The sequence below is a fragment of the Nyctereutes procyonoides genome, unplaced genomic scaffold (genome assembly GCF_905146905.1).
Source record: "Nyctereutes procyonoides isolate TBG_1078 unplaced genomic scaffold, NYPRO_anot_genome, whole genome shotgun sequence".
Taxonomy (NCBI): domain Eukaryota; kingdom Metazoa; phylum Chordata; class Mammalia; order Carnivora; family Canidae; genus Nyctereutes; species Nyctereutes procyonoides.
The window spans coordinates 33080699-33107738 of NW_026575051.1; the positions used below are offsets into that span (position 1 = coordinate 33080699).

The 27040-nt window shown below is 32.6% G+C and overlaps 1 protein-coding gene across 14 annotated transcripts in view; it reads left to right on the top strand.

Annotated features, from left to right (window-relative positions):
• FAM135A (family with sequence similarity 135 member A) overlaps nt 1-27040 on the top strand; it is a 133248-nt gene that overhangs the window by 54136 nt on the left and 52072 nt on the right. For 10 of the 14 annotated variants that reach the window (XM_055329695.1, XM_055329699.1, XM_055329696.1 and 7 more), the window contains 3 exons: nt 2590-2667; nt 10097-10146; nt 15496-15651. In XM_055329695.1, the coding sequence (XP_055185670.1) occupies nt 2590-2667; nt 10097-10146; nt 15496-15651 (284 nt within the window). The remainder of the gene's footprint in view (nt 1-2589; nt 2668-10096; nt 10147-15495; nt 15652-27040) is intronic. The other 4 variants (XM_055329697.1, XM_055329700.1, XM_055329705.1 and 1 more) reach the window with 1 other exon arrangement.

Sequence of the window (27040 nt, forward strand, 5' to 3'; positions counted from 1 at the left end):
TTAAATTTAAACTATTTAAAATCTTCTTTTTTGAACATGAAAGAAATGTTTGTAGAATAGAACTAATTTAGGCTATCACTATCCTCAATTAATGGAAAAATTATGCTCCATATATTTCTTGATTTGTTTTTTTTTTTTAACTCCAACACATCTTAGAATCATATAAATTTTGGTTAATGACTAAACTACCAAACTATTAAGCCACAGTATTAATGAAGGACAATATCCTGTACCCAAGAAATGGAATTATAAAAAGAAGTGATGTGAAACTCAGAAGCCATGTATGATGGTATTTCTACAAGAAAATTTGTTAATAGTTTTGATGTTGAATAATGTAATAGAATTTGTAGAGGCATAATCTTGTAGTTAGAGTGCATGTTTGAATCCATTTCTTTCACTTACTAGCTTTGGGACTGTATATAGGAAGTGGATTTCATTTGAAAGATATGGCGAATAGAGGGAACCAAATGTGCGTGAATAGGAAGGAAAGATAAGGACATTCAAAAGGCAAACAGTGTAAAATAGCTCTAGGACTAAGACTTCTTAATAGTGTATTCCCTTGGGATTTTTATGGCCACCGACTGTGTCAAGTACTGAGCTAGATGCGGAGGAAATACAGGGTCTCTATCTTTAAAGAGCTTTGACTTCTCTTCCTTTAATAAGTGATCAGTCCAGCATTGGAATGAATAAGAGAAACTCACCCAGCAAGATGAGACTTTAGTGGTTTTAATATAGAGAGTCACATATGAGGTGGGCCTATAAATGCCTGTATAAGGAAGACATCTATTTGCATGTAATTTTCAAATAGATTTAACCTGTAATATTTGATAATGAAAAAACACGTAAATCACATTTTAACTTACAAAATATTTCTCTCTAAAAAGAATGTTTACTGGTAAAATATATAATTAATATCTACAATAAGCATCTCTTCAAACCACAGATTTATTTCAAATAGTTAATATACTAGCACTTTATTTCTAGTTTATTAATCTAATTCAGCATGATAATTCACTTATTTATCAGGCCTTAAATTTTCTCACAGAGAAGAATGGATTTTATGTTATATAAAATTAATTTGACCTTACACCTATAACATGGAAATTATGAGCCCTTATATTTAATTTCAGAAGTTAATTACTTAAGTGAGTATAAACTTTATTCCAAATTATTTGCTTAAAATATTTTATCAGAAGCCAAATCCTAAAGCAAACCTAGACTAGTCTTAAATAAGCAAATAATAGTGATAAGAATAAAATGAGTACCTTTCACATACTACCTATTTAAAATATATTTGTTGAATAAATGAATGAATGAAATGGCACAATATAGTTTTTGTTGTTACATGAAAAGTATATAGGCATCAACACAAAGCTTATTATAGTTTCCTAAGGATTTTTAAAGTCAAGACTCATCTTCAATAAATATTGGTAGGTAGCATTTTGTGTTATTCTTAAATTTTTCATATTTATATTTTCTATTTATTGCAAATTTTAATTTATTCTTGAATGCATCTTCTAGGGAACATCTAAAATACTGTTAACTATTTAAAATAAAACAATTACATATTCTTAAGTATTAACATTATTTTTATTCTACCAAAATTAAATTATAAGCACTAGATAATACTTCTATAAAACACTGTTGACTAATTATCATTATATTCACCAGTTTTTTTTTTTTTTTCACCAGTTTTAATATATGGATATAGCATAGTTTTTTAAAGATTTATTTACTTATTTTAGAGGGGCGGGGATAGGGAGTGCAAAGGAAGAGGGAGAGAGAGTTTCAAGCAGACCCCTCACTGAGCATGGAGCTCAGCTGACTCGGGGCTCAGTCTCATGACCTGAGCTGAAACCAGGAGTCAGACACTTAACCAACTGTACCAGCTAGGCGCCCCTAAAGTAGTTCTTGAATAGAGGACATTTACCGTATTTCCTTTTACTATTTGATATTTTTCTTGAGTTTTTAAATAAGTATATTTAAAAGTCTTAAACTCTACCATGCTTCAAAAATGTATCTAAATTCTATTCCATCTTTTAAAATAATGCCTTGAATTCCTTTCTGCTTTTGCCATTTTCTTTTCCCCTAGTTGAATGATGTACATTTTTTTTTTTTTTTTTGGATGACATGTAGTTAAATATCGGTTTGGTGTAAGGAGCTCTTACTAGAAATGGGAGTCACAAGTTCTGGAATCTAGGCTTTGGCAAATTATGTAATCTTTCTGGGCCCTGGTATCTACACTTATAAAAGCAGGGGTTGATCTAGCTTATGTCTGAGATCCCTGCTAGCTCTAAAATTCTAAGAAATTAAAACATAAAAATAATACTGAAATGACAAACATTATGAAATGTTGAATGGTGTCTATATTTAAATAGAAAAAAGAATGAAGTAATATAAACTTGAATGTACATCATTTACCATTCTAATAAGCTAATTAACTAACTGAAAGACTCTGTTTTAGTGTTCTAAGCTAACTGTACTGTCAGATCAATACTAAGTCTACTAATAACAAGTTGGAAAATTCTAGGAAACTTTGTTGTAAAAGGAGTATTAGTAACTAGTGCTGTGTGCAATCCTTATAACTAGCCAAGGCCAACATGCAGGTCCTTTATGAGCGTCTTCTCAGAAGAAAACAGCCACGAACCCAGAAAGACACCTGTCTAGGTATGTTTACAAATAGGCTAAGTAAATAATCCCTTTTTATTAGTATGAAACTTTACGTTAAATTAGTGTCAAATTTCATAAATATGTATTAATATAGAATGCTCCAACTATTATTTTAACTTCTAGAATCAATTTTGTTTGTAGATAAGCTTTGGTTAATTTCTTAATTTAAAATATTGAAGTTTGTAATTAAATCTTAAAGGGGTAAATACAAAGATTTCTTTGGCTTTCTTCCATATTCTTTTTATAGTTACTGCGAAGAGCACTTTTTGGAAACCATGTTTATTGCCAGATTTTTTGGCTTAATGATAATTACCTTAAATTTGTTCCAAGTCAATTTATCTTTGGATAGGTCTAGTAATAATGAAATATGGCTTAAAAACTGAAACTAATTTCATGTGTTACAGAAATAAAGAAAAGAAACATCTTCAGTATCTAGTTTTGTTTTTATGTCAATTTGGATTTATTTATATTAAAAAACAAAGTATCAAAAACAAAATAGCATCAAATCATCACTATTCATTATTATATATTTTAACAGAAATATTCTGATATCATTTTATTTACATATTTCCCTATATATTTTAGACTTTTGTTCTTGAATAGCAATAATATTTAACTTACTGCTCTTTCATAAGTATATTGAAGGTTTTTATTTTGTGTTATTACATAGACCCATTATAATTACATTTTTTTAAAATTATGAAAAGCAGTAGAAATAAAAAGTAAAATCATAGTATTTGTTTCTTGATTTTCAGAAGTATGAACAAAAGGAAATTAAGGAGCCAAAATCTTTCTATTTCTCAGATGAGAACTAGCTCAGAAAAATTTAAATTAGGCCAAATTTTCACTAAAACTGTTAATGGAGAAACTGATGTCATTATCAGGAAAGAAAAAGAAAGGTTAAAGATTTATTTATGGACATTTTTTTTAGAATATAGTTTTATATTTCATTTAAGTAAGTATAAAATTAAAGAATTCATAGTATGAAATTGTGGTCATTTCTAACATGCCTTAGTGTCCTTTTAGCAATAAAAATACACTTCTTGTTTATACTATGGTATTGCTAGCCTATCAGTTTACATTTGATCATTCTAAATTCTAAATAACTGTACAGAATGCTGCTTATGTAAGTCCTATATAAAGAAGGGCACGGTTTTGGGTTGGGTGGGAAAAGACTTGATTCAAACCATAATGGGGTTAATAATATTTTTATTGAGATAGGTTTTATCCTTAACACCTAGTATTATATTGGCATTTTCTGAGCTATGTTATAAATCTCTGTTGATTGAATAAAAAGATGAAAAGATGGGTGGATTTAGAAAATAAATTTAGGATGTGTTTACCCTTGACCTAGCACCCCACTTTTGTTAACCCATATCCTAAAAATATGAGTACTAGTATGTATATATATATATATATATATGTATAAGTATATTTATTATAGCATTACTCTTAGTAACAAAGCACTGAAGATAAAGATAAATGCCTATCATTAGACAAAGAGTAGAGTAGGGAGGAAATTATAATTTCCATTCACACCAGGGAATATTATGCAGCCATTAAAAAAAAAACGTTAGGGTTATATACCAGATTTCCACATAGAATTGCTGAGAGAAAAAAACAAATTGCAGAAAAGTGTGTAAAACACATTTTTTTTTTGTAAAAAAGTGACTCAAAACCCATATATAGGCATACTTCACTTTATTGTACTTCACAGATACTGCAATTTTTTACACATTGGATATTTGTAGCAACCCTGCATTGAAAAGTCTTTTGACACCACTTTTCCAACAGCATTTGTTCATTCTGTGTCTGTGTGTCATACTTTGGTGATTCTCACAATCATAAAATGTTTTCATTATTATTGTATTTGTCACAGTGATCTGTGCTTAGTGATCTTTGATGTTACTATTTTAATTGTTTTGGAGCACCATGAACCAACCACACCCACATGAGATGGTGAACTTAATAAGTTCTGACTCCTCCACTGACCAGTTTTCTCTCATCTCTCTCCCTCTTCTCCAGCCTTCCTATTCCCTGAGACACAACAATATTGAAATTAGGCCAATTAATAACCCTACAGTAACCTCTAAGTGTGAAAGTAAAAAGGAAGAGTTAACACATCTCTCATTTTAAGTCAAAAGCTAGAGATGATTAAGCTCAGTGAGGATGACATCTTGAAAGCTATGATAGGCCAAAAGCTTAGGCCTCTTGCCAACTAGTTAACCAAGGTGTAAATGTAGAGGAAAAATTATTGAAGGAAATTAAAAATGTTACTCCAGTGAACACATGAATGATGAGAAAGCAAAGCAGCTTTATTGCTATTATGGAGAAAGTTTTAGTAGCAGTTTCACTCATGTGGAATTTAAGAAACAAAACAAATGAGCATGGGGCGGGGTGGGGAAGAAAGGCAAACCAAGAAACAGACTCTTAACTGTAGAGAGCAAACTGTTGGTTACCAGAGGAGAGGTGGGCAGGAGGATGAGTGAAATAGGTGATGGGATTAAGGAGTGCATTTGTGATAAGCACTAAGGTGATGTAAGGAAGTGTTGAATTACTACATTGTACACCTGAAACTAATATTACTGTTTGTTAACTAACTTGAATTTAAATAAAATCTTAAAAAAAAAAAAAAAAAACAGCTACAACATTCCCTAAGACAAAGCCTAACCGTGAGCAAGACACTAACTCTCTTCAGTTTTATGAAGGCCAGGAGAAGTGAGGAAGCTGAAGAAGAAAAGTTTGAAGCTAGCAAAGATTGGTTCATAAGGCTTAAGTAAAGAAGCCGTCTCTATAACATCAAAGTGTAAGGTGAGGCAGCAAGTGATCCACAAGATCTAGCTGAAGAAAGACAGTCTCTTCAATAAATGGTGCCGGGAAAATTGGACATCCACATGCAGAAGAATGAAACTAGACCACTCTCTTTCACCATACACAAAGATAAACTCAAAATGGATGAAAGATCTAAATGTGAGACAAGATTCCATCAAAATCCTAGAGGAGAACACAGGCAACACCCTTTATGAACTCGGCCACAGTAACTTCTTGCAAGATAGATACATCCACGAAGGCAAAAGAAACAAAAGCAAAAATGAACTATTGGGACTTCATCAAGATAAGAAGCTCTTGCACAGCAAAGGATACAGTCAACAAAACTAAAAGACAACCTACAGAATGGGAGAAGATATTTGCAAATGACGTATCAGATAAAGGGCTAGTTTCCAAGATCTATAAAGAACTTCTTAAACTCAACACCAAAGAAACAAACAATCCAATCATGAAATGGGCAAAAGACATGAAGAGAAATCTCACAGAGGAAGACATATACATGGCCAACACGCACATGAGAAATCACTTGCCATCAGGGAAATACAAATCAAAACCACAATGAGATACCACCTCACACCAGTGGGAATGGTGGAAATTAACAAGGCAGGAAGCCACAAATGTTGGAGAGGATGCGGAGAAAAGGGAACCCTCTTACACTGTTGGTGGGAATGTGAACTGGTGCAGCCACTCTGGAAAACTGTGTGGAGGTTCCTCAAAGAGTTAAAAATAGACCTGCCCTACGACCCAGCAATTGCACTGCTGGGGATTTACCCCAAAGATACAGATGGAATGAAACGCTGGGACACCTGCACCCCGATGTTTATAGCAGCAATGTCCACAATAGCCAAACTGTGGAAGGAGCCTCGGTGTCCATCGAAAGATGAATGGATAAAGAAGATGTGGTATATGTATACAATGGAATATTACTCAGCCATTAGAAATGACAAATACCCACCATTTGCTTCAATGTGGATGGAACTGGAGGGTATTATGCTGGGTGAAATAAGTCAATCGGAGAAGGACAAACATTATATGTTCTCATTCATTTGGGGAATATAAATAATAGTGAAAGGGAATAGAAGGGAAGGGAGAAGAAATGGGTAGGAAATATCAGAAAGGGAGACAGAACATAAAGACTTCTAACTCTGGGAAACGAACTAGGGGTTGTGGAAGGGGAGGAGGGTGGGGGGTGGGTTGAATGGGTGACAGGCACTGAGGGGGGCACTTGATGGGATGAGCACTGGGTGTTATTCTGTATATTGGCAAATTGAACACCAATAAAAAATAAATTTATTATTAAAAAAAAAGATCTAGCTGAGATAAGTAATGAAGGTGGCTTCATTAAACAATAGATTTTCAGTATAGATGAAACAGCCTTCTATTAGAAAAAAGATGCCATCCAGACTTTCATAGTTGGAGAGGAGAAGTCAGTGCCTGGTTTGAAAGCTTCAAAGAACAGACTGACTCTCCTAATAGAGGCTAATGTAACTGGTGATGTTAAGTTGAAGTGAGTGTTCATTTACCATTCCACAAATCCTAGAGCATTTAAGAATTACTAAGTCTATCCTGCCTGTGCTTCATAAATAGAACAACAAAGCCTGGATGACAGCACATCTGTTCACAACATGGTTTACAGAATATTCTAAGCCTACTGATGAGACCTACTGCTCAGAGAAAAAGATTCCTTCCAAAATAGGACTGCCCATTGACAATGCACCTGGTCCCCCATGAGCTCTGATGGAGGCGTTCAATGAGATTAATGTTCTCAAGCCTGGTAACACAACATCCATTCTGCAGCTTCTGGATCAGGGAGTCCTTCAACTTCCACGTCTTATTATTTAAGAAATTCATTTCCTAAGGCTGTAGCTGCCATAGATGGTGATTCCTCTGGTGGTTCTTGGCAAAGTAAACCAAAAACCTCTGGAAAGGATTCACCATTTTGATGGCATGAAGAACATGTGTGACTCATGGGGAGGCCAAACTATTAACATTAAAAGGAGTTTGAAAGAAGTTGATTCTATCCCTCGAGGATAACTTTGAGAGGTTCAAGACTTCAGTGGAGGAAGTAAATGCAGATGTGGAAATAGCAAGAGAACTAGAATTAGAAGCAGAGCCTGAAGATGTGACTGTATTGTTGCAGTCTCTTGACAAAACTTGAACAGATGAGGAGTTGCTTCTTAAGGATGAGCAAAGAAAGTGATTTTGTGAGATGAGTCTACTCCTGGTAAAAATGCTGTGTAGACTGTAGAAATGACAACATAGGGTTTAGAATATTACATAAACAGTTCATAAAGCAAGTTTTGAGAAGATTGACCCCAGTTTTGAAGTTCTACTGTGGGTAAATGCTATCAAACTACATCTCCTGCTACAGAGGAATCTTACATGAAAGGAAGAGTCCGTGGATCTGGCGAGCTTCATTGTGGTCTTAAGAAATTGCCAGAGCCACCTCCACCTTCAGCAGCCACCACCCTGATTAGTCAACAGTCATCAACATCAAAGCAGGATCCTCCACCAGCAAAAAGATTACAACTCACTGAAAGCTCAAATGAGGGTAGCATTTTTAGCAATGAAATATCTTTTAACATGTACATTTTAGACAATGCTAATGTACATTTAATGGGGTACAGTATAGTATAAGCATAACTTTTACATGCACCTCTAATGTTTAGGGAAACCAGAACATTTATTAGACTCACTTTTTTTCAATATGAGTTTTACTGTAATCTGGAACCAAATTTACAATATCTGAAGTGTGCATGTATGTAAATTTGTATTTGAAAAATATGGAAGGATGTGTTTTACACTGTAACCTTGGATTAGCAGCAGGAGCCAAATTAAAAAAAAATAATTTATGTAAGCTGACAGTCACTTTTACACATTTCTATATAATTATATATGTATAAATAAACTTGAAAAAGAAAAATCAGAGTAGAATTTTAAACTCATGTAAAAATCCTAAATGATTTTGAAATCACTTCAAAGATTTTGAAGTATTGATTTTAAACATTCTTTAAAATGTTTGCATTGAAATAACTCTCACTAGCCATAATGCATATATACCAGCTTATGCATTTAGACTCCTGCATGTAAAGCTTAGAAAAATGTATCAAAACTCAAAACTTCAAAACTTCAAGTTCCTTTTCATTAAAAAAAAAATGTATTGATAAGATATCTAACTTCCTAAGAATAATTTTACTGATTTTTTCCTATAGAAGGAAAAGCTTATGAGTAATGTGAAAACAGACCTTGACATATGGAAGTTACAATTTTAATACAGGTTCTGCTGGGTTTGTTGTTTTTTTTTTAATTTGGAAAACCTGTATTAGAAGCCACTGATTTATCTGACAGTGAAATGACTTGTGAAATAATAGCTGATTTCTTTAGTTATCAGTGGGTTGATCAAATTTGTGGTCTCTTTCTTAGTACATGTCAATGTCTAAATGCAATTTTATTTATATATTTTTTGACTTTCAAACTATGTGTGTCCTACCAGCTTTAATTACTAGTGGAGTATTTGTTGTTCACATCATAGGTTGGTTGTATTTACAACATAAATGTAACTTTATTTTACCAAATTTAAATTTTATTTTAGTTTCTGTAGTCCCTTATAAATATTACCATTTTAATTGTAAATCTTTATACTTCATATAGAGGTTATAGCATACATTAAATAAATCAGGATTGTATGGAAAAAATTTGCCTCTGTTTTAGACTATCTTATAGAAAACTGAATGTATTAAACTAAAATAGAAACTTGCGTCTTGTTGAAAAGGATTTTATCATTCATCACTATTAAATAACCTATGCTCCAGGTATGTTTTAAATATGTTGTAGCTATGAAATTAATTTGACTTGAATTTTTTAGGAACACTTTCTATAAAAAACAAAGCATGTACACATCTAAAACAAAATGCTAAACTTTATTGAAATTTCCAATGTATGAAATGCAATAAAACCTAATTACATGTTTTATCTTTTCTATGATGCAGTTATGTAAGTTACTTTAGGTCCACAATCAGTATTTCCTTGACAATGTTAGCCTTTTATCAGAACTGGAACACTAATAATCAGAACATAGAATTTAATAGTTACCACATTACCTGCATGATTAATGTGTTCATGACCGTATATTACATTGAAATTCAATTCATTGAATATAGCCCAGATATTTCTCAACCTCCTGGTTTTTGAAAGGTAATTTACACTTGAAAAACATGGGCTTGAACTGTACAGGTCCACTTATACATGGATTTTTTTTTTCAATAAATACAGTATAGGACTGTAAATGTATTTTCTCTTATAATTTTAACATGTTTTCCTCTAGCTTACTTTTATAAGACTACAGTATATGATACATACAATGTACAAAATATGTGTTATCAATTGTTTATGTTATTGATAAGCCTTCTCATCAATAGTAGGCTATTAGTAGTAAGTTTTAGGAGAGTCAGAAGTTATACATGGATTTTTGACTGCATGGGGGGTTGATGCCCCTAATCCACATATTGTTCAGGGACCAACTGTATTAAATAATTTCAAAATAGTTTTCAGATCTAATATTGAAATATTTCCTCTAATTACTCTTTACTCCTTTCAGAGGAAATGGATGTAGAAGCTCGACTTACTGAACTATGTGAAGAAGTTAAGGTACTTGGATTTTTTTAAATTAACATTATCAAGTTATTTGAGTGGATTCTGTTTTCTATTCTAAATATTTTATCTAAGAACACTTAATGATTTATCCTTCCTCAATGGTTGACCATGGTAGAATCACAACTTAGTTGGTAAAAAGATTATTGGCTTCAGCATAAAGTTAACTTATTAAAGGGCTGGGTGGCTCAGCAGTTGAGCGTCTGTCTTCGGCCCAGGGCATGATCCTGGAGTCCCGGGATCTAGTTCCGCATCAGGCTCCCTGCATGGAGCCTGCTTCTCCCTCTGCCTGTGTCTCTGCCTGTTTCTCTCTCTGTGTCTTTCATGAATAAATAAATAAAATATTTAAAAATAAAATAAAAAATGTAAAATGTAAAATAAAAAAAATAAAATGTAAAATTCAGAAGAATTTCTAGACAAATTTATAAAGCATCCTTAAACTTACATAATTTTGTAAAATGAGAGTTTAGAAATAAAAAATTTTTTATATCAGCAGATCATTTTGTGTCTCAGACCATTTTTCCACTAGTTTATCCTTGAAATTAAATAGATTTTTTGTTTTTCCTTTTTTGGCCATGGAACTAAATATTCTATTTTAAGATCACTACATATTTCCTTCTCGGTTAGCTACATTAATGGAAGAAATCAGAGACTTGAATCAAACAAAAATATATATTTGGCTTGGGAATGTAGTTCCATATGTAAATTTGAATGAGGACTAGACTCTTTTGAAAAAGGTAACTTACCTTCTCCTTATAAAATTATACATATGTAAAATACAGTAGTAATTTTGTATATTCTCTTAGAGGTTTTCCCCACAGCTCAAATAAAATAAACATTTTAAGAATCATTAATGTTGTTATAATAGTTGCCCAAAAGAACATTAAACATTTAGAAGTAATCTTAGTAAGATGTGTGCAATTAATGTGAAAAAAATCTATAACATTTCACTGAGATATTTGAATAAGTAAACATACTTTTGAATGGAAAGAGAAACAATCACTGGAAGATACCAGTTTTTAGTTAATAATTTATATATACATATCAAAGTACCATTAGAAATGTTAAAATTAGATTTTTTAAAAACTCACTTGAAGAGAGGTAATAATGACTTAGAAAAACTTTTAAAATATGTATTATTGTAGAGGAACTTGCCCAGCTCAGTTAAAATGTAGATAAAATTCTAGTCATAGAAATAAAGTATGACTTCTCTAAAAGAACAGAATGACCAATCAATGGAACTAAGTGGCACTGAAACAGCAGTATATTTAAGAATTGATTATTTGATAAAATATCACAAACATTGGGTTCTCTAAATAGTAAAATTAGTTATTTCTACTATGTTATAGAAATTCTGAGGAGAGTATAAAGTTAAATGTACAAAAACAATTAGGAAAAACATTTGCATGTACATATGTATGTAAACAGTCTGATCTTGGGATGTGAAATAATCTCTTCAGGGTAATAGTGAAAAACCAAATATACTGATGATTTGAAACTTTTTTAAAAAACAAAATACTTGGTAAATTAAGTTGAGAAGCAATATACTGGAAGAAGTTATTTGCAATATTTAAAACTGGCAAATAATGCTTATAACATATAAAAAGCTGTGTATCAGTTTTGAAACACCCTTGTGAAAAAGGGATATGCATATATTTCACAAAAGTACTAATAAACATGAATATAAAGAATTGCAGCATTATTCTAAGTTCCCAATGTAGCCATTTAAAAGAATTAGGGAAATTTCTGTGCACTGACATGGATTATTTAATTCAAGAAATATTTATTGATCCATGATGCCAGGTACCAATTTCATACTGAAAAGCTCTTCAGGATATATTAATTAAAATAATTGGAGAAAAATATGAATATGATATATATGTTTAAAAGGCAAAAGCTGTATATAAATTTGCTCATATTTATGTGATTACATATAAAAATTTGAAAGATGTATATAATGCATATACATACATGATATATACATGTTATATGTGTGTATATGTATTCTAAGCTATTAACAATAATACAGAAAAGAGTTGTGTGAAGGTCGGGATTATAAAGAAATTTTTATTCTTTGCTCTATATCTATGTATAATAAATTTTAAAAATACTACATGTATTCATGTAATACAAATAAGTTCTTTTAGGTATACATTTAAATTTCAGTAAGTAAATGTACATCACAAAGTAAAGTTTAACATAACAAACTGGGGTAAATTTTGGTAGCAGATAGAATAGACAAAAGATATAATAATATTTGAAGAGCTCTTACAAATCCGTAGGAAAGCCTGATATTTTCCATTTCTCAGGTTAGTATAGGATACCCGTTAACAAAATAGGCTAATGAATGAAACATTGATTAGATTGAATATAATCTCACTAACCATCAAATAAAATTTTAATATTATCATACCATTTTTAACCTATCGGATTGACTGTGATTTTCTAATAATGTAATGCTTGCTGAGCTATGGTAAAATACAGATTTTTCTATCTCATCTTGGAGATCTTTTTCAGAGATTAATTTGGCAGTATATCCAAAGCCAGAGTATTATTTCTCAATCAATACCAAATAAACAATCAGACTCCTATATGTTGTAACTTATAATACAAAAATATTACCCTAAGGAAATGCCCAATGATAAGAGAATGGTTAAATGACTTATGGCATACTTACAATCTAAGTTATATAACCTTAAAAATGTGCTTTCAATAAATGTTTGGAGGAAAATGCTCGTTAACAAAAACGGCATAGTAGTATATATGATTCTAGTGCTTATATCTATAACTGAAAAAATGGAAAACTCTACAATAAAATGAACTTAATTTTCTTATTTTCTTTACCTGTTTTACAAGTCTATTTAAACAATATTTTGTAATCAAACAAGATCAGTGACTTCTATGAAAAAGTGTATATCCATATAAGAGAAGATAATGTTATTTGAGAAAATACTATAGAAATGTAAGATCTTATTATTCCTACATTTATACATATAAAATAGGTTGTCATACTTTTTCCTAATTTCCTTTTGACCAAAAAATGTTATTATTATTTATATTTTGACACATATTGTAAGGATTTATGTAAACCAGAGGAGTAATTTATTTATGTTTGAAGGGATGCTTTCCTAGTAGTGAAAATACTGTCGTCCTCTCAGAACCTTGGTGCCATGATTTCTGAAAAGTAAAATTAATAATTATAAGATATCTAGAGAGTCTTGCTCTCAGGGGATTAAAAAAACAAGTAAGTTGTTTACATTATTCAGCCTATGATAAAACCAAGAGAATTATTTATACGTGTGTGTAGATTATACTGAAAATAACATTGCTTGCCTTACACAACACTGTCTAGTTACTGTCAAATGCTTATTCAATTCTTCTTTTCCTAAACTCCGTTAAAACTATTCTTGGAATAGGGATCCCTGGGTGGTGCAGCGGTTTGGCGCCTGCCTTTGGCCCAGGGCGTGATCCTGGAGACCCGGGATCGAATCCCACATCGGGCTTCCGGTGCATGGAGCCTGCTTCTCCCTCTGCCTGTGTCTCTGCCTCTCTCTCTCTCTGTGACTATCATAAATAAATAAAAAAAAATAAAAAAAAAACTATTCTTGGAACACGACTGCATGTTTCCATTTATTTTAGAGTACATTTTAATCTTCTCTATGTTCTTGAGACATGAAAACCTTGTTAGCTTTGTTTTTAATATGTTTATAAAATGTTTCCCAGGGCAAAATACATCTGTAGATTTACTATACATTGATAAATCTATATTTGTTTTATGTTGATTCTATTAGCTTCCCTTCCAGAATTCTGGAATTTTTTAACATTTTCTGAGTTTGACCATAAATCAGGGGGCTTTTTCCTTATTTAGCCTGTAATTCCTTATTCATTCAGTAAATATTTATTGAGTGACTCCTGTATTCTGGTAACCAAAGTTACAAGAGTTGAATATGACACAGTCCCTTCCCTTCTTATTAATTTTGCTGAATTTTTGTTTTATGTCCTCTCTGAATTAGCATAGATAAATGGAAACTTGGTTTGCAGGAGGAAGAAAGTCTACTGAATTGTAGACTTCAGAAAGAAGTAAAAATAAGCTGAGTTAGGATATATCATATGTGATAAGCAACGTTTTGAGGGTTTTTTTTTTTATTAGAAAGGGAAGGTAGAGCTATAATTAGTACTCTTAGGATATACCAAACTTGAATAACTTTCTTTTCACATGGAATATGTCATCTGCTAGGTGATGAGTCTAGAGCTCAGGAGAGATGTGATACAGATATAAAGATTTAGCAGTCATTAGTATATAGATGATATAGGAGTGACTTTCAACCTTAACCTGAATAGACTACTTCTACCTTCTTTAGGATGGGGAAATGAAATCAGCATATATCTTATATTTGAGGTAGATTTTCTAGTATTGCTAGTAATTGAAGACAGATGTTTCCAGCAAGATATTATCTGCCTAAATAGTGCTGCCTCAGTGAATTTTTTTAAAAAGCATGTCTTCATAATAAAAATGCTTGTCTAAAAGAGAAGGAATCATTCTAATTTATAGTCTTTGTTCAAAAATCCTTATTCTACCTATTCAAGAAATCCAAATGCCTTGTAGAAGATCCTACACTTCGTTGTATAACTCATTACTTTTAACTTGTATCACCAGTTTAGGTGAATATTTAAATAAACAGGATAATTTAATACCAATATTAGAACACTCATAACAGTATATAAAATTATTTACCCACTTTTCTTTCTTTGCTCATATAAGTCTTTGAGTTACATTGGAATGTGGGCTCTACATTTAAAATGTGCTCAATAAACAGTGGGTGAATGAATCGTGACAAAAGAGAAAAGTGTTTGATGACTCTTTGAAAGGATTACTGTTAGCAATATAGAACCTAGAAACATAGGAGTGAGGGGAAAATAATAGTACTTTGGAAAGTATCTCTGGCCTTTCTGAAGAGTTACAGATCTTTTCAGTACTTTACTTAGCAGATTAGAAATGAAATCTCATCTAAAAATTTTATAACCTTCATCCTGATTTGTATATTGTGTTTAAAAATTCCCAGAATTTTAGTGTTTGAAGCTGATCATGCTCTATAGAATCCTGATTTGTAGTTTTAAACTATATTTGACATTATTTCAGTAACAAGATATCTCAGATTGAAGTTTCAGTAAGTTGAAAATTGCTGTAGTAACCATCACATAGGAAAAAGCATGCACACGCATGCACACACACACATTTCTCATTAAAACTAAAAATTTGTCTTTGTATTAATGTTCTCAATAACACAATGTATTTAGACATGTTAAGTCTCAGGAAGCAATGAAGTTCTTTTCTTGTCATTTCAGAAAGTAGAAAATCCTGATGAACTGGCAGAACTTATAAATATGAATCTTGCGCAACTTTGTTCACTTCTAATGGCTTTATGGGGACAGTTTCTGGAAGTTATAACACTACATGAAGAACTAAGACTTTTATTAGCACAAGAACACCATACTTTGAGGGTAAGTTAAAGAAAAATGATGTTAGAACATTGTGATGAATAGTATTAGTGTTTTTTAGAATTTTCTTATGAATAAAAAGCTTGATTCTTAACTATACGTTGATAAATTAGAAAAGGCATTTACTGTACTGTTGTGTTCTTGTTTGATTTCTTAAGTTAATAATAGAATGATATAGTTGAGCACGTGATCTACCTCAGTTACAACCCCTGCCACTAACAAAAACCTCTAAATGTAACCAAAAGAGAAAAATATATGATATAGGCTAGCCCCTGTTATTATAGCCAGGTCTCATTAGGAACAGAAATCAGGAACAAGAGAGCCATCTTAAACTAATCTAGAATCTTTCTCTCCTACTTTTCCTCCTTTTGCTTCATTTGGGATGTATATTACAAACTTGGAAAGTGAAGGGGAGTAATCTAGACGTACATGTCTGCTGTGGGCTTACTGTGGACCTTGTGCAGAAATGTTTGTACAATTATATTGACTGGCTTATCAAGAGGCTTTGATGGGATCCCTGGGTGGCGCAGCGGTTTGGCACCTGCCTTTGGCCCAGGGCGCGATCCTGGAGACCCGGGATCGAGTCCCATGTCAGGCTCCCGGTGCATGGAGCCTGCTTCTCCCTCTGCCTGTGTCTCTGCCTCTCTCTCTCTCTCTCTCTCTCTGTATGACTATCATAAATTAAAAGAAAAAAAAAGGCTGTGATATACTAAATATCTGACTACTTTTCCAGTTATCTCCTTATATGTTCTGCACACGCTAATTTTCCTGACCTACTAGTAGATCCTCAAAAACACTGTTTTCTTTTTTCTATTTTTCTTTTCATAATTATAAAATACAATATTATGAAAGTCAGAAAAGTACATAAAATGTGCACATTTTAACAATAAAAACACATATCCTTTTAACTCTCACTCAGATCAAGAAATAGAAAATTGTCAATACCACATCAGTTTTCTGTGTTTTTTCTAATTTCTTTTCCCCTCCTGAGGTTGAGAAGTAATCACCATCCTGTCTCTTGGGATGATGAATTCATCCCTTCTCTTTTAGTTTTACCATCTATTTATGCATACTAAATAATACAAGTTACTTCAGTCTGTATGTTATTCAGCCTGTGTTATTGAATTCTATATAAATGAGATACCATGTATATTCTTTGTCTTGCTTCTTTCACTCAGGATTGTGTTTGTGAGAGTATTCCATGTTTTTGTCAGTAGCTATAGACTGTTCATTTTTGATGGTGTGATGTATTTCATTTGTATCCACTCTGCAATGTTGGTGGACATTTGGATTGCTTCTAACTTATAGTGCTACAAACCAAGCTACTGTGAACATTCTTGTATATACTTTCTGGCATCCAGTTACTCTGAATTATTTACTTGTAAAGGAAATTGCTATGTCATAGGATATGCATAACATCAGTTATTTACTAGCAGATGCCCCACTGTTTTCCAAAATGGTGCCAATTTTCACTCCCATCAACACTTTTTTTTTTTTTCCATCAACACTTGATGAGAGATCTTGTTATTCCACATACTCCCAAACTCTTGATTTTGGTAAACATTTCAAAAATGTTGCCAGTCTGATACCATTGTGGTTTTCATTTGCATTTCTCTGATGACCTGTGCAGTTGAGCACTGCCTTGTGTGTGACTATTGGCTGTGTAGATTTCCTGTTTCTGAAGTACCTGTTCAGGTTGTTTGACCATTTTTCTATAGGATTACCCTTCTTTTTCCTCTTGATTTGGAATACTTTTCATATGTGTTCTAAATACTGGCCTTTGTTACATTTTTATAAATAAATCTTCTCTTGTGTCATAATTTTTTTCTTTTCACTATCTTTGTGCTGTATTTTGATAAACTAGAGGTCTTAATTTTAGTGTAGATGGAACAGAAGAGAAAGACCAGACATAGACATATCTATACTTGGATGTAATATATGCAGATCAGAAAGGAAAATTTTAGATTTTAAATAAATGATGTCGGGACAATCAGATATTCATGTGGAAAAGTATTATATAAAATTCAGTTCCAGGTGTCTTGAAAATAAATACATAAGGCAAAATCATAAGACTTATATAATAGAGAAGTTACAGAGGAATTACTAAAGTAGTGCAGAATACTCCTGTATATACTTTTCACCAGAATCACAAGTTATACATATATATATATATTTGCACATATACGTGGATTTTCTTTTTCCTGAATCATTTGTTAATTAGAAGCATCATGTTCTTTTATCTGTAAATACTTCAGGGTATATTGACTAAGAACAAAGATAGTTTACTTAACTATGCTACAGTGATCAACTTTATGAAATTTAATATTGATACAATACTGATATCTAATGTAAAACTCATTTTACATTTTATCATTTGTCATAATAATGTCCTGTGTGATTTTCCCCTTTCCTGGGATCAAATTCAAGATCACACATTGCATTCAGTTGTCATGACCCTTTATATACTTTAGACTCATTTAATCTAGAATAGTTCCTTCTATTTTATCTTTCATGAAGAATATTGGCCAGTAGTTTTTAGACCATTGTTCAATTAGAGTTTCTATTATGTGTAATATATTCCTTGTGGGTTCCATTCAGGTGAATAATATTAGTGGAAATACTACATTTTATTTTATTTCTTTTTCAATATGTTTTGATAAATTATGTTTTTTAAGGAGTTTGTTCTAAATTTAGTTATTCGCATCAAATAACTCATTGTATCCTTCAATTATTTTTTTTAACATCTGCAATATCTGTTTTTTTTCTATTTCATTCCTGATATTAGTTGTGTATTCATTTTGTTCCCTTGATAAGTCCCACCAGAAGATTGTCATTTTATTAGTTTTCTCAAAAACTAACTTTTGATGTTAGTTCTCTCTTGTGTTTTTTGTTTTCTGTTTTATTAGTTTTGCTTTTGACTTTAGTATTTCCTCTCACTTTCTAAAAGTTTAGTTTGCTGTCTTTTTAAGACTTCTGTAAGTAGGTGTTGAGCATTTCCTCTTTTCCGTTATACACATTTAAGTTTATAACTTTCCCCCGAAGTACTGCTTTGGCTACATTCCGCAAGTTTTGGTATGTTGTTCTTTTTATCCTTTGGTTCTCAAAATTTTCTAATTTTGGGAGCAATTCTTTGATTCAGGGTTAATCAGGAGTTTTTTTCATTAATATATAAAATGGTTTATTAGAATAATAAATACATCTCTTCATTTTCTGGATGTAAATAAAAACAATATACTAGTCAATGACAGGATTCCATAGGAACCACTTTATATACACTACCCCCAAATGGGAAATCTCCCGGCATACCAATAATAATTTGTTTGGGAAATCTTTGATTTAAAGCAATAAAGGTAAACAAAACTATTATGAAATACATACTAGATATGTTGTCCTATATTAGCAGTCATCATTTTTTTCCTTGCTCAGAAATCCAAGAAATTGAGTACCTTCCCATAGTCAGTCTTCTTCTGAAATAAGGGACCAGAGATAGTTCTTGTCCAGAAGTTATCGTGTTTTATATCAAGTAACCCTGCAATCCTGAATTAGAGGTTGGCACTTATAGCCCACAGGTAGTTATCTATATAGCATGGACATGATGAAGACTAGTAATTTTTGAAGGGGATCTGCTGCATAAACTCTGCTGATTTGGGGTAGTTTCTTTTAGAAGAATGACTGACTGACTAAAGCGTTCACATCACTTCTCTGGAATAATTTAGACATGGAACACAAAAGATACTCAGTTACTAAACAGTGGCAGTTGATTTCTAGTTTATCTTCATTGTAATTAGGAAACAGTCCGATTTCAGGACTTTAATAAACTTTGAGATTTGCTTTACCTATATTAGGAATGTATATTCATCAGGTTGCTGGGTTAAGTATTCTAAATATATCTGCTAGTTAAGTTTATAAATCATTTTGCTCAAATTTTTCATATTTTTAATGAATTTATGGCTTTATGGCTGCTAGTGCTATCAATTATCAAGAAAAGTATGGCAAAATCTCCCATTATGGCTGTAAGTTTGTTCTTATTTGTTGTTACCAGGTAGTAAGTGATAGAGATGAGATTCAAACCCAAGCAGTATGGCTCCATAGCCTGCATTCTTTACCACTTGATATATTGTCTTTCAAAATGGAGAAGAGAATGATAGCAAGGATCAGAAGCAACTTTGTAGAATAATGTTTTACCAGGTTGTCTGGAGTAGAATAAAAACAAGAAGACAAACTTCAATAGAGAGAAGCTAATGAACACACATTGGAAATAGGGGGCAAAGAAGGGAGGCCGAGATAAAAATTGGGTTTATGGAAAATTCAGATGCCAGAGATAAATTGAAATTTTTCCTAGAGCTTCCGTTTTTTTCACTCCATTCCAGATAGCAATATAGGGCCTATTTAATTCCTAAAAGAAACAAGGAAGAGTAATTAAGACATGGCAGGAATGTGGCCCAATGTTAGATTAGCACTAGGTGTTATATGTTGGCAAATTGAATTTATATAAAATATTTTTTAAAAAAGAAAATGCCCTAATGTTACTTCACCAGGAATAATAAACCTTGCCCTGTCTTGTCCTGTCCTGCTGTATATCACAAAAACTGGAAATGGTGGTATATTCTGTCCTCTGATTCCCATTTATGCATTTAAACAGAAATTTTTTTCATAAAGCATATCTGTATTCTGATAATATATTGCTAAACCTGCAATAACCAAAATAGTTCAAAGGTCATTCATTGTATAGAGACAGAATTGGCTATAGTAAAGTCTATAGACTGTCTAATAATGTATTCAGAAGCAGCAAAATTGAACCAAGTCACAGAAGTGAACATAGGACATAGAATCTCTTGTTGGGTTGAAAGCAAATAAGCAAAGAGTTGAACTAAAGAGGAAACGTTAAGTCTCTACTTGAAAAGAACAATGTAATGAATTTAACATTTGTTCTACTGTGTTATTTGATATCAAGATACAGAAAAGACAGGTTTTCTGGTTCTTAGAAAATTAAGTCACCTAGACTTACAGAATTCTGTAGTAATGTGGCATACACGTTGAGATTAAAACATAGAAACTATTAATATATGAATGGTTCCCAGTGCACCATATTACATAAAAAGATAAAAGGCAATGAGGCAGTATCAACTGTCCCTTGTTTTTGTCCCACCCATAACAACAAAAATCTGCATCTATGCATAAACAGAGTGACTGTAAGAGCTGTAGGATCCAGTACAGCACCATATACCAGGGAAACCTGGAGACATCCCACCCACATGTGCACTGGATAATAAGCAGACAGATTTCAGTCTTGACTGGACCCCGTAGTGGCCTGTTTACCAGCTCTTGCTCCTCTTGGCTATAATCTGGGAACTTCTGGCAAACACCAATTTAGACAGTTACCCGGGGTTGAGAAAGCCTTTATGCAAGTTCAGACTTCCAGAGAAGCTCCAGCATTCCACTGGAGCAAAAGAACAAGTTTGGATGCATTCAAGTTCTTAGCAAGAGGAATAGCTTGTTTTTATATAAATCACTTCTCACCCAAGATAGCACAGCTTACATCCATGAGAACCCTCCTTGGTCTGTGATTTTTCCTACAGAGAAAAGGGAGAACAGCACTCCAGAGATAGGTCAGCCTTGCGTGTTGCAGGAATGAGAAAAGGAATACAATACTAAAGTCTGCCACAAGAGGGAGCAAGAAATATGAAGTAGGTATATCCATAGAAGGTCTGAGAAAGCCTCAGAAACTGGCAGGACTAAAGAATGGTATTTCTACCCTGAAGACAGTAAATACTGGAGGAGGTGGCTCTACTTCAGATGTTAAGGTGGCAGTGCAGAACCCCAAAGAACATGAGGGGCGCCTAGGTGGCCCAGTCAGTTAAGCGTTCGACTCTTGATTTCCCTCAGGTTGTGACATCGAGTCCTGCATCAGGCTGTGCTTGGGCATGGAGCCTTCTTAAGATTCTTTCTCTCCCTCTGCCCCACCCACACAAAAGACAACTCCAGAGAACATGAAACACCATGACATCACCAAAGGATCACAATCCTCCAGTAACTAAACTCAAAAACATGGAAATCTGTGATTTACCTAATAAAGAATTCAAAATAGCTATTTTCAGGGACACTAAATGAGCTATAAGAAAACACAGAAAGACAATTGAACAAAATCAGGAAAGCAATACACAAAATGAGAAGATTAACAAAAATAGAAATCCTTAAAAAAAAAAAAAAAAGAACCAAAAACAAATTCTGGAGCTGAAGAATTCAGTGAATGAATAGATAAATGCAACAAATAGCAGTCACAGCAGAATGGACCAAACAGAAAAAAGAATCTCTGATGAAAAATAAGAACTTGAAATACCAGTCAGAGGAGAGTAAAGAAAAAAGAATGAAAAAGAGTGAAGAAAGCCTGTCTGATCTATGAGATACCATCAAAAGAAATAATTTGTAATCATTGGAGTTCCAGATGCAAAACACAGGGAGAAGGGGGCAGAACGCCTATTAAAAGAAATTACTGAGAATTTCTCAAACATAGGAAGACATTGGGTATCCAAGTAAATAAAGCTTTAGGTCACCAAACCAATTAAAGAGATTCTCTCTATGACACCTTATAGTAAAACTGTCAAAAACCAAAAACAAAAAGATAATCTTGAGGTTGGGGATCCCTGGGTGGCGCAGCGGTTTGGCGCCTGCCTTTGGCCCAGGGCGCGGTCCTGGAGACCCGGGATCGAATCCCACATCAGGCTCCCAGTGCATGGAGCCTGCTTCTCCCTCTGCCTGTGTCTCTGCCTCTCTCTCTCTCTCTCTCTCTCTCTGTGTGACTATCATAAATAAATAAATAAATAAATAAATAAATAAATAAATAAATAAATAAATAAATAAATAAATAAATAAATAAAAAGATAATCTTGAAAGTTGCAAGAAAATAAAGATTGTTTTCTACAGGCAATGGATTTATTAGCAAAAACCTTATAGAACAGAAGAGAGTGGGATTATATATTCAGAATGCTTAAAAAATACCTACCAATCAAAATACTGTTTCTGACAAAGCTATCTTTCATAAACAAAGTAGAAATGAGGATTTTCCTAGACAAAAGCTGAGGCAATTCATCACTATTAGGCCTGCCTTACAAGAAATGCAGAGAAGAATTTGCAAACTAAAATGATAGGGCACTAATTACAACATAAAAACGTATCAAAATAGGCAGCCCTAGTGGCTCAGCAGTTTAGCGCCACCTTTGGCCCAGGGTGTGATCCTGGAGACCCTGGATCGAATTCTGCATCAGGCTCCCTGCCTGGAGCCTGCTTCTGCCTCTGCCTTGTCTCTGCCTCTCTCTGTGTGTCTCTCATGAATAAATAAAAATCTTTAAAAAAAATAGTATCAAAATATATAACATGCCAACAAAGATAAGTATATAATCAAATTCACAATACTTTAATATGGTAATGTGGTATGTTAATCACTTAACCCTAATGTAAAGGTTAAAGGACAAGTGTGTTAAAAATAACTATAACTACAATAATTTGTTAATGAATACACAGTATAAAAGTGGTAAAATATGACATCAGAAACATAAAAGTAGGACAATAATAGGATAGAGTTTTTGAATGAGATTGAAGTTAAGTTGTTTTCAGTGTAAAATAAACTTTTACATCTACAAGGTGTTTTATGTAGGCATTATGTTAATCACAGAGCAAAAAGCTATAGAAAATCACAAAAGATAAAGAGACTCAAAGCATAGCACTATTGAAAATCTTCAGTTCACAAAGGAAGGCAGCAAGAGAGGAAGAAAAAAAACTATGAAACAGCCAGAAAACAACTAATAAGGTGACATTAGTAAATCCTTACATATCAGTATTTACTGTAAATATAAATGGCTTGAATTCTCCAATCAACAGTCAGAGTGGCTGAGTGGATTAAAAAAAAGAAAAAGAACCAACTATTGCTATCTACAAGAGACTAATTTCAGCTTTAAGGACCTCCATGGGCACAAAGTGAAGATTCAATATAAGTAGAAACTTAAAAACAAGGATAGCTGCACATTTTTTTTTCTTTTAAGGATAGCTATACTTATATCATACAAATAGACTTTAAGCCAAAATGGTAACAGAAGACAAGGTCATTAAATAATGATAAAGGGGTTCATCAAGAAGATCTAACAATTTTAAGTATATATGGACTCAGCATTGGAGCACCTAAATATACTAAGCAGATACTAACATTCTGTAGGGAGAAATAGAAAGCAATACAGTAATAGTAGGGGACTTCAGTACCTCACTTTCAACAATGGATACAGCATCCAAATAGAAAATCAATGAGGCAACATTGGACTTGAACCATAATTCAGACCAAATGGACCTAACAAACTTATATAAAATATTCCCAACAGCAATAGAATATACCTTTTTCTCAGGTATACATGAAGCATTTTCAGGATAGATCATGTGGTAGATTTAAAAAGTAAGTCTTAGCAAATTTTAAAAGATTGAAATCAAACCAAGTATCTTTTCGACCATAACAGTATGAAACTAGAAATCAATTTAACAGAAGGAAATCTGGGAAAATCACAAATATGTGGAGGCTAAACAATACTCCTAATTAACTAATGCATCAAAAATCTGAAATAAGTAACCTAGATTTACACATCAAGGAACTAGAAAAAAAAAAAAAAAAACTAAGCCCAAAGATAGCAGAAGGAAGGAAATAAATATTAGAAATGAATGGAATAAGATAAGAAAAACAATAGGAAAAATCAAAAAAACTAAGAACTGGTTTTTTTGAAAAGATAAAATCAATACCTTTAGCTAGACTGAGAAAAAAGAAGATGCAAATAATTAAAATATGGCACGAAAGGACAGTATAACTGATAACTACAGAAATACAAAAGATCATAAGAGACTAATTATAAAACAACAAATTGGATAGCCTAGAAGTGTATAAATTCCTAGAAACATAAACCTACCAAAACTAAATCATGAAGAAATAGAAAATCTGAATAGACCAACAATGAACAGTAACCAACAATTATTCAGCAAAGAGAAATCTAGGAAAAGTTGGTTTCACTGGTGAATTCTACCCACTATGTAAAGGAGTAAAGCTAATCCTTCTCAAATTCTTCCAAAAAATCAAAAAGAAAGGAACACTTCCAAACTCATTTTACAATGCCAGCATTACCCTGATACCAAAGCCAGATAAAGAGAGTACAAATATCCATGATGAATATAGAAAATTGAACATGCAAAAATTCTTAACAAAATATTAGCAAACTGAATTTATCAGCAGATTAAGATGATCATACACTGTGATTACATGGGATTATCCCTGTGATACAAGGATGGTTCAATATATGCAGATCAGTAAATGTGATATACCACATTAATAGAATGAAAGATTAAAATCATATCATCATAATAGATGCAAAAAAAAAGCATTTGACAAAATACAGTATCCTTTCATGATAAAAAACAACAAATTAGGTACAGAAGGATATATATAATAATAATATATAATGATATGTCAAGCCCACAGCTAACATCATACTCAGTGATGAAAAGTTGAAAGCTTTTCCTTTAGTATTGTGAACAAGACAAGGGTGCCCATTTTCATCACTGCTATTCAACAAAGTACTGGAAGTGCTAACCAGAGCAATGAATAAAAAGCAAAGAAGGCATCCAAATCAGAAAGGAAGAATAAAATAGTGTCTGATTGCAGATGATAGGAATATATATATATATATATATATATATATATATATATATATATATGTATGTATATATATGACTCCATCAAGAAACTGTTGGAATCAATCAACAAATTCAGTAAAGTTGCCAGATACAGAATCAACATACAAAACATAGCTGTATTCTGTACACTAACAATGAAATATCTAAGAAAGAAAGAGTATAGTTCCATTCACAATAGTGTCAAATATAAGAAAATACTTTACATTAAACTTAACCAAGGAGCTATAAGATCTATTACTGAAAATGACAAGACTTTGATGAAGGAAACTGAAAACACAAACACATGGAAAAATATTCCATGTTCATTGATCAGAGGAAATAATATTTTTAAATATCTATACTATCTAAAGCCACCTGTAGTTTCAGTTCAATCCCTATTGAAATTCCAATAGTATTTTTCACAAAAATAGAAAAAACACAATTCTAAAATTTTTATGGAACCACAGAGGACCCCAAATAACCAAAGCAAAACTACAAAAGAAGAGCAAAACTGAAGGCATCACATTTCTACAAAGCTATAGTAATCAAAACAGTATGGTACTGGTATAAAAATAAACATGGAAACAAGTGAAGAGTCCAGAAATAAGCCTTTGCGTATATGGCCAACTAATATTTGACAAGAGAGCCAATAATCCTCAATGGGAAAAGGATGGTCTCTTCAACGTAGTATTGGGAAAACTGGATATCCACATGCAAAAGAATGAAATTGGACCCCTATGATAAACTGCTCACAAAAACTAGCTCAAAATGAATTAAATACTTAAACATGAGACCTGAAACCATAAAACTCCTAGAGGAAAACATAGAGACATTGGTTTTGGCAATGGTATTTTGTATTTTGGCTTTGACACCAAAAGCAAAGACAAATAAATTTAAACAAGTAGGACTACGTTAAACTAAAAAGCTTCTGCACAGCAAAGGAGACCATCAGCAAAATGAATGGGAGAAAATATTTGCAAATCATAATCTGATTAAGGGTTAATATTTTTAAAAAAAAATATGAATATATAACGAGCCTCAGGCAACTCAAAAGAAGAAAATCTGATAAAAAAATGTACAGAGGAACTGAATAACCATTTATGCAGAAACATAGAAATGACCAATAGGGGATCCCTGGGTGGCTCAGCGGTTTAGCGCCTGCCTTCGGCCCAGGGTGTGACCCTGGAATCCCGGGATTGAGTCCTACGTCGGGCTCCCTGCTTGGAGCCTACCTCTCCCTCTCCTGTGTCTGCCTCTCTCTCTCTCTCTCATGAATAAATAAATGAAACCTAAAAAAAAAATGACCAATAGATACATGCAAAGATGCTCAATGTCACTAATCATCAGGGGAGTGCAAATCAAAATCACAATGAGTTATCACTCCGTACTTGTTATAATGGCTGCTATAAAAAGTCAAGCGATGACAAGTGTTGGCAAGGATGTGGAGAAAATGGAACCCTTTTGCACTGTTGGTATGCATGTAAATTAGTGCAGCCAGTATGGCAAACAGTATGGAAGTTTCTTAAAATTTTTAAAGTAGAACTACTGTATGAATTAGCAATATCACTGCCAGATACATATCCAAAGGAAAAGAAAACAGAATCTCAAAGAGATATCTGCACTTTTATGTTTATTGCGGCATTATTACTGTAAAGGACCTGAGATCTGTAAAGGACTTATGATCAAATAA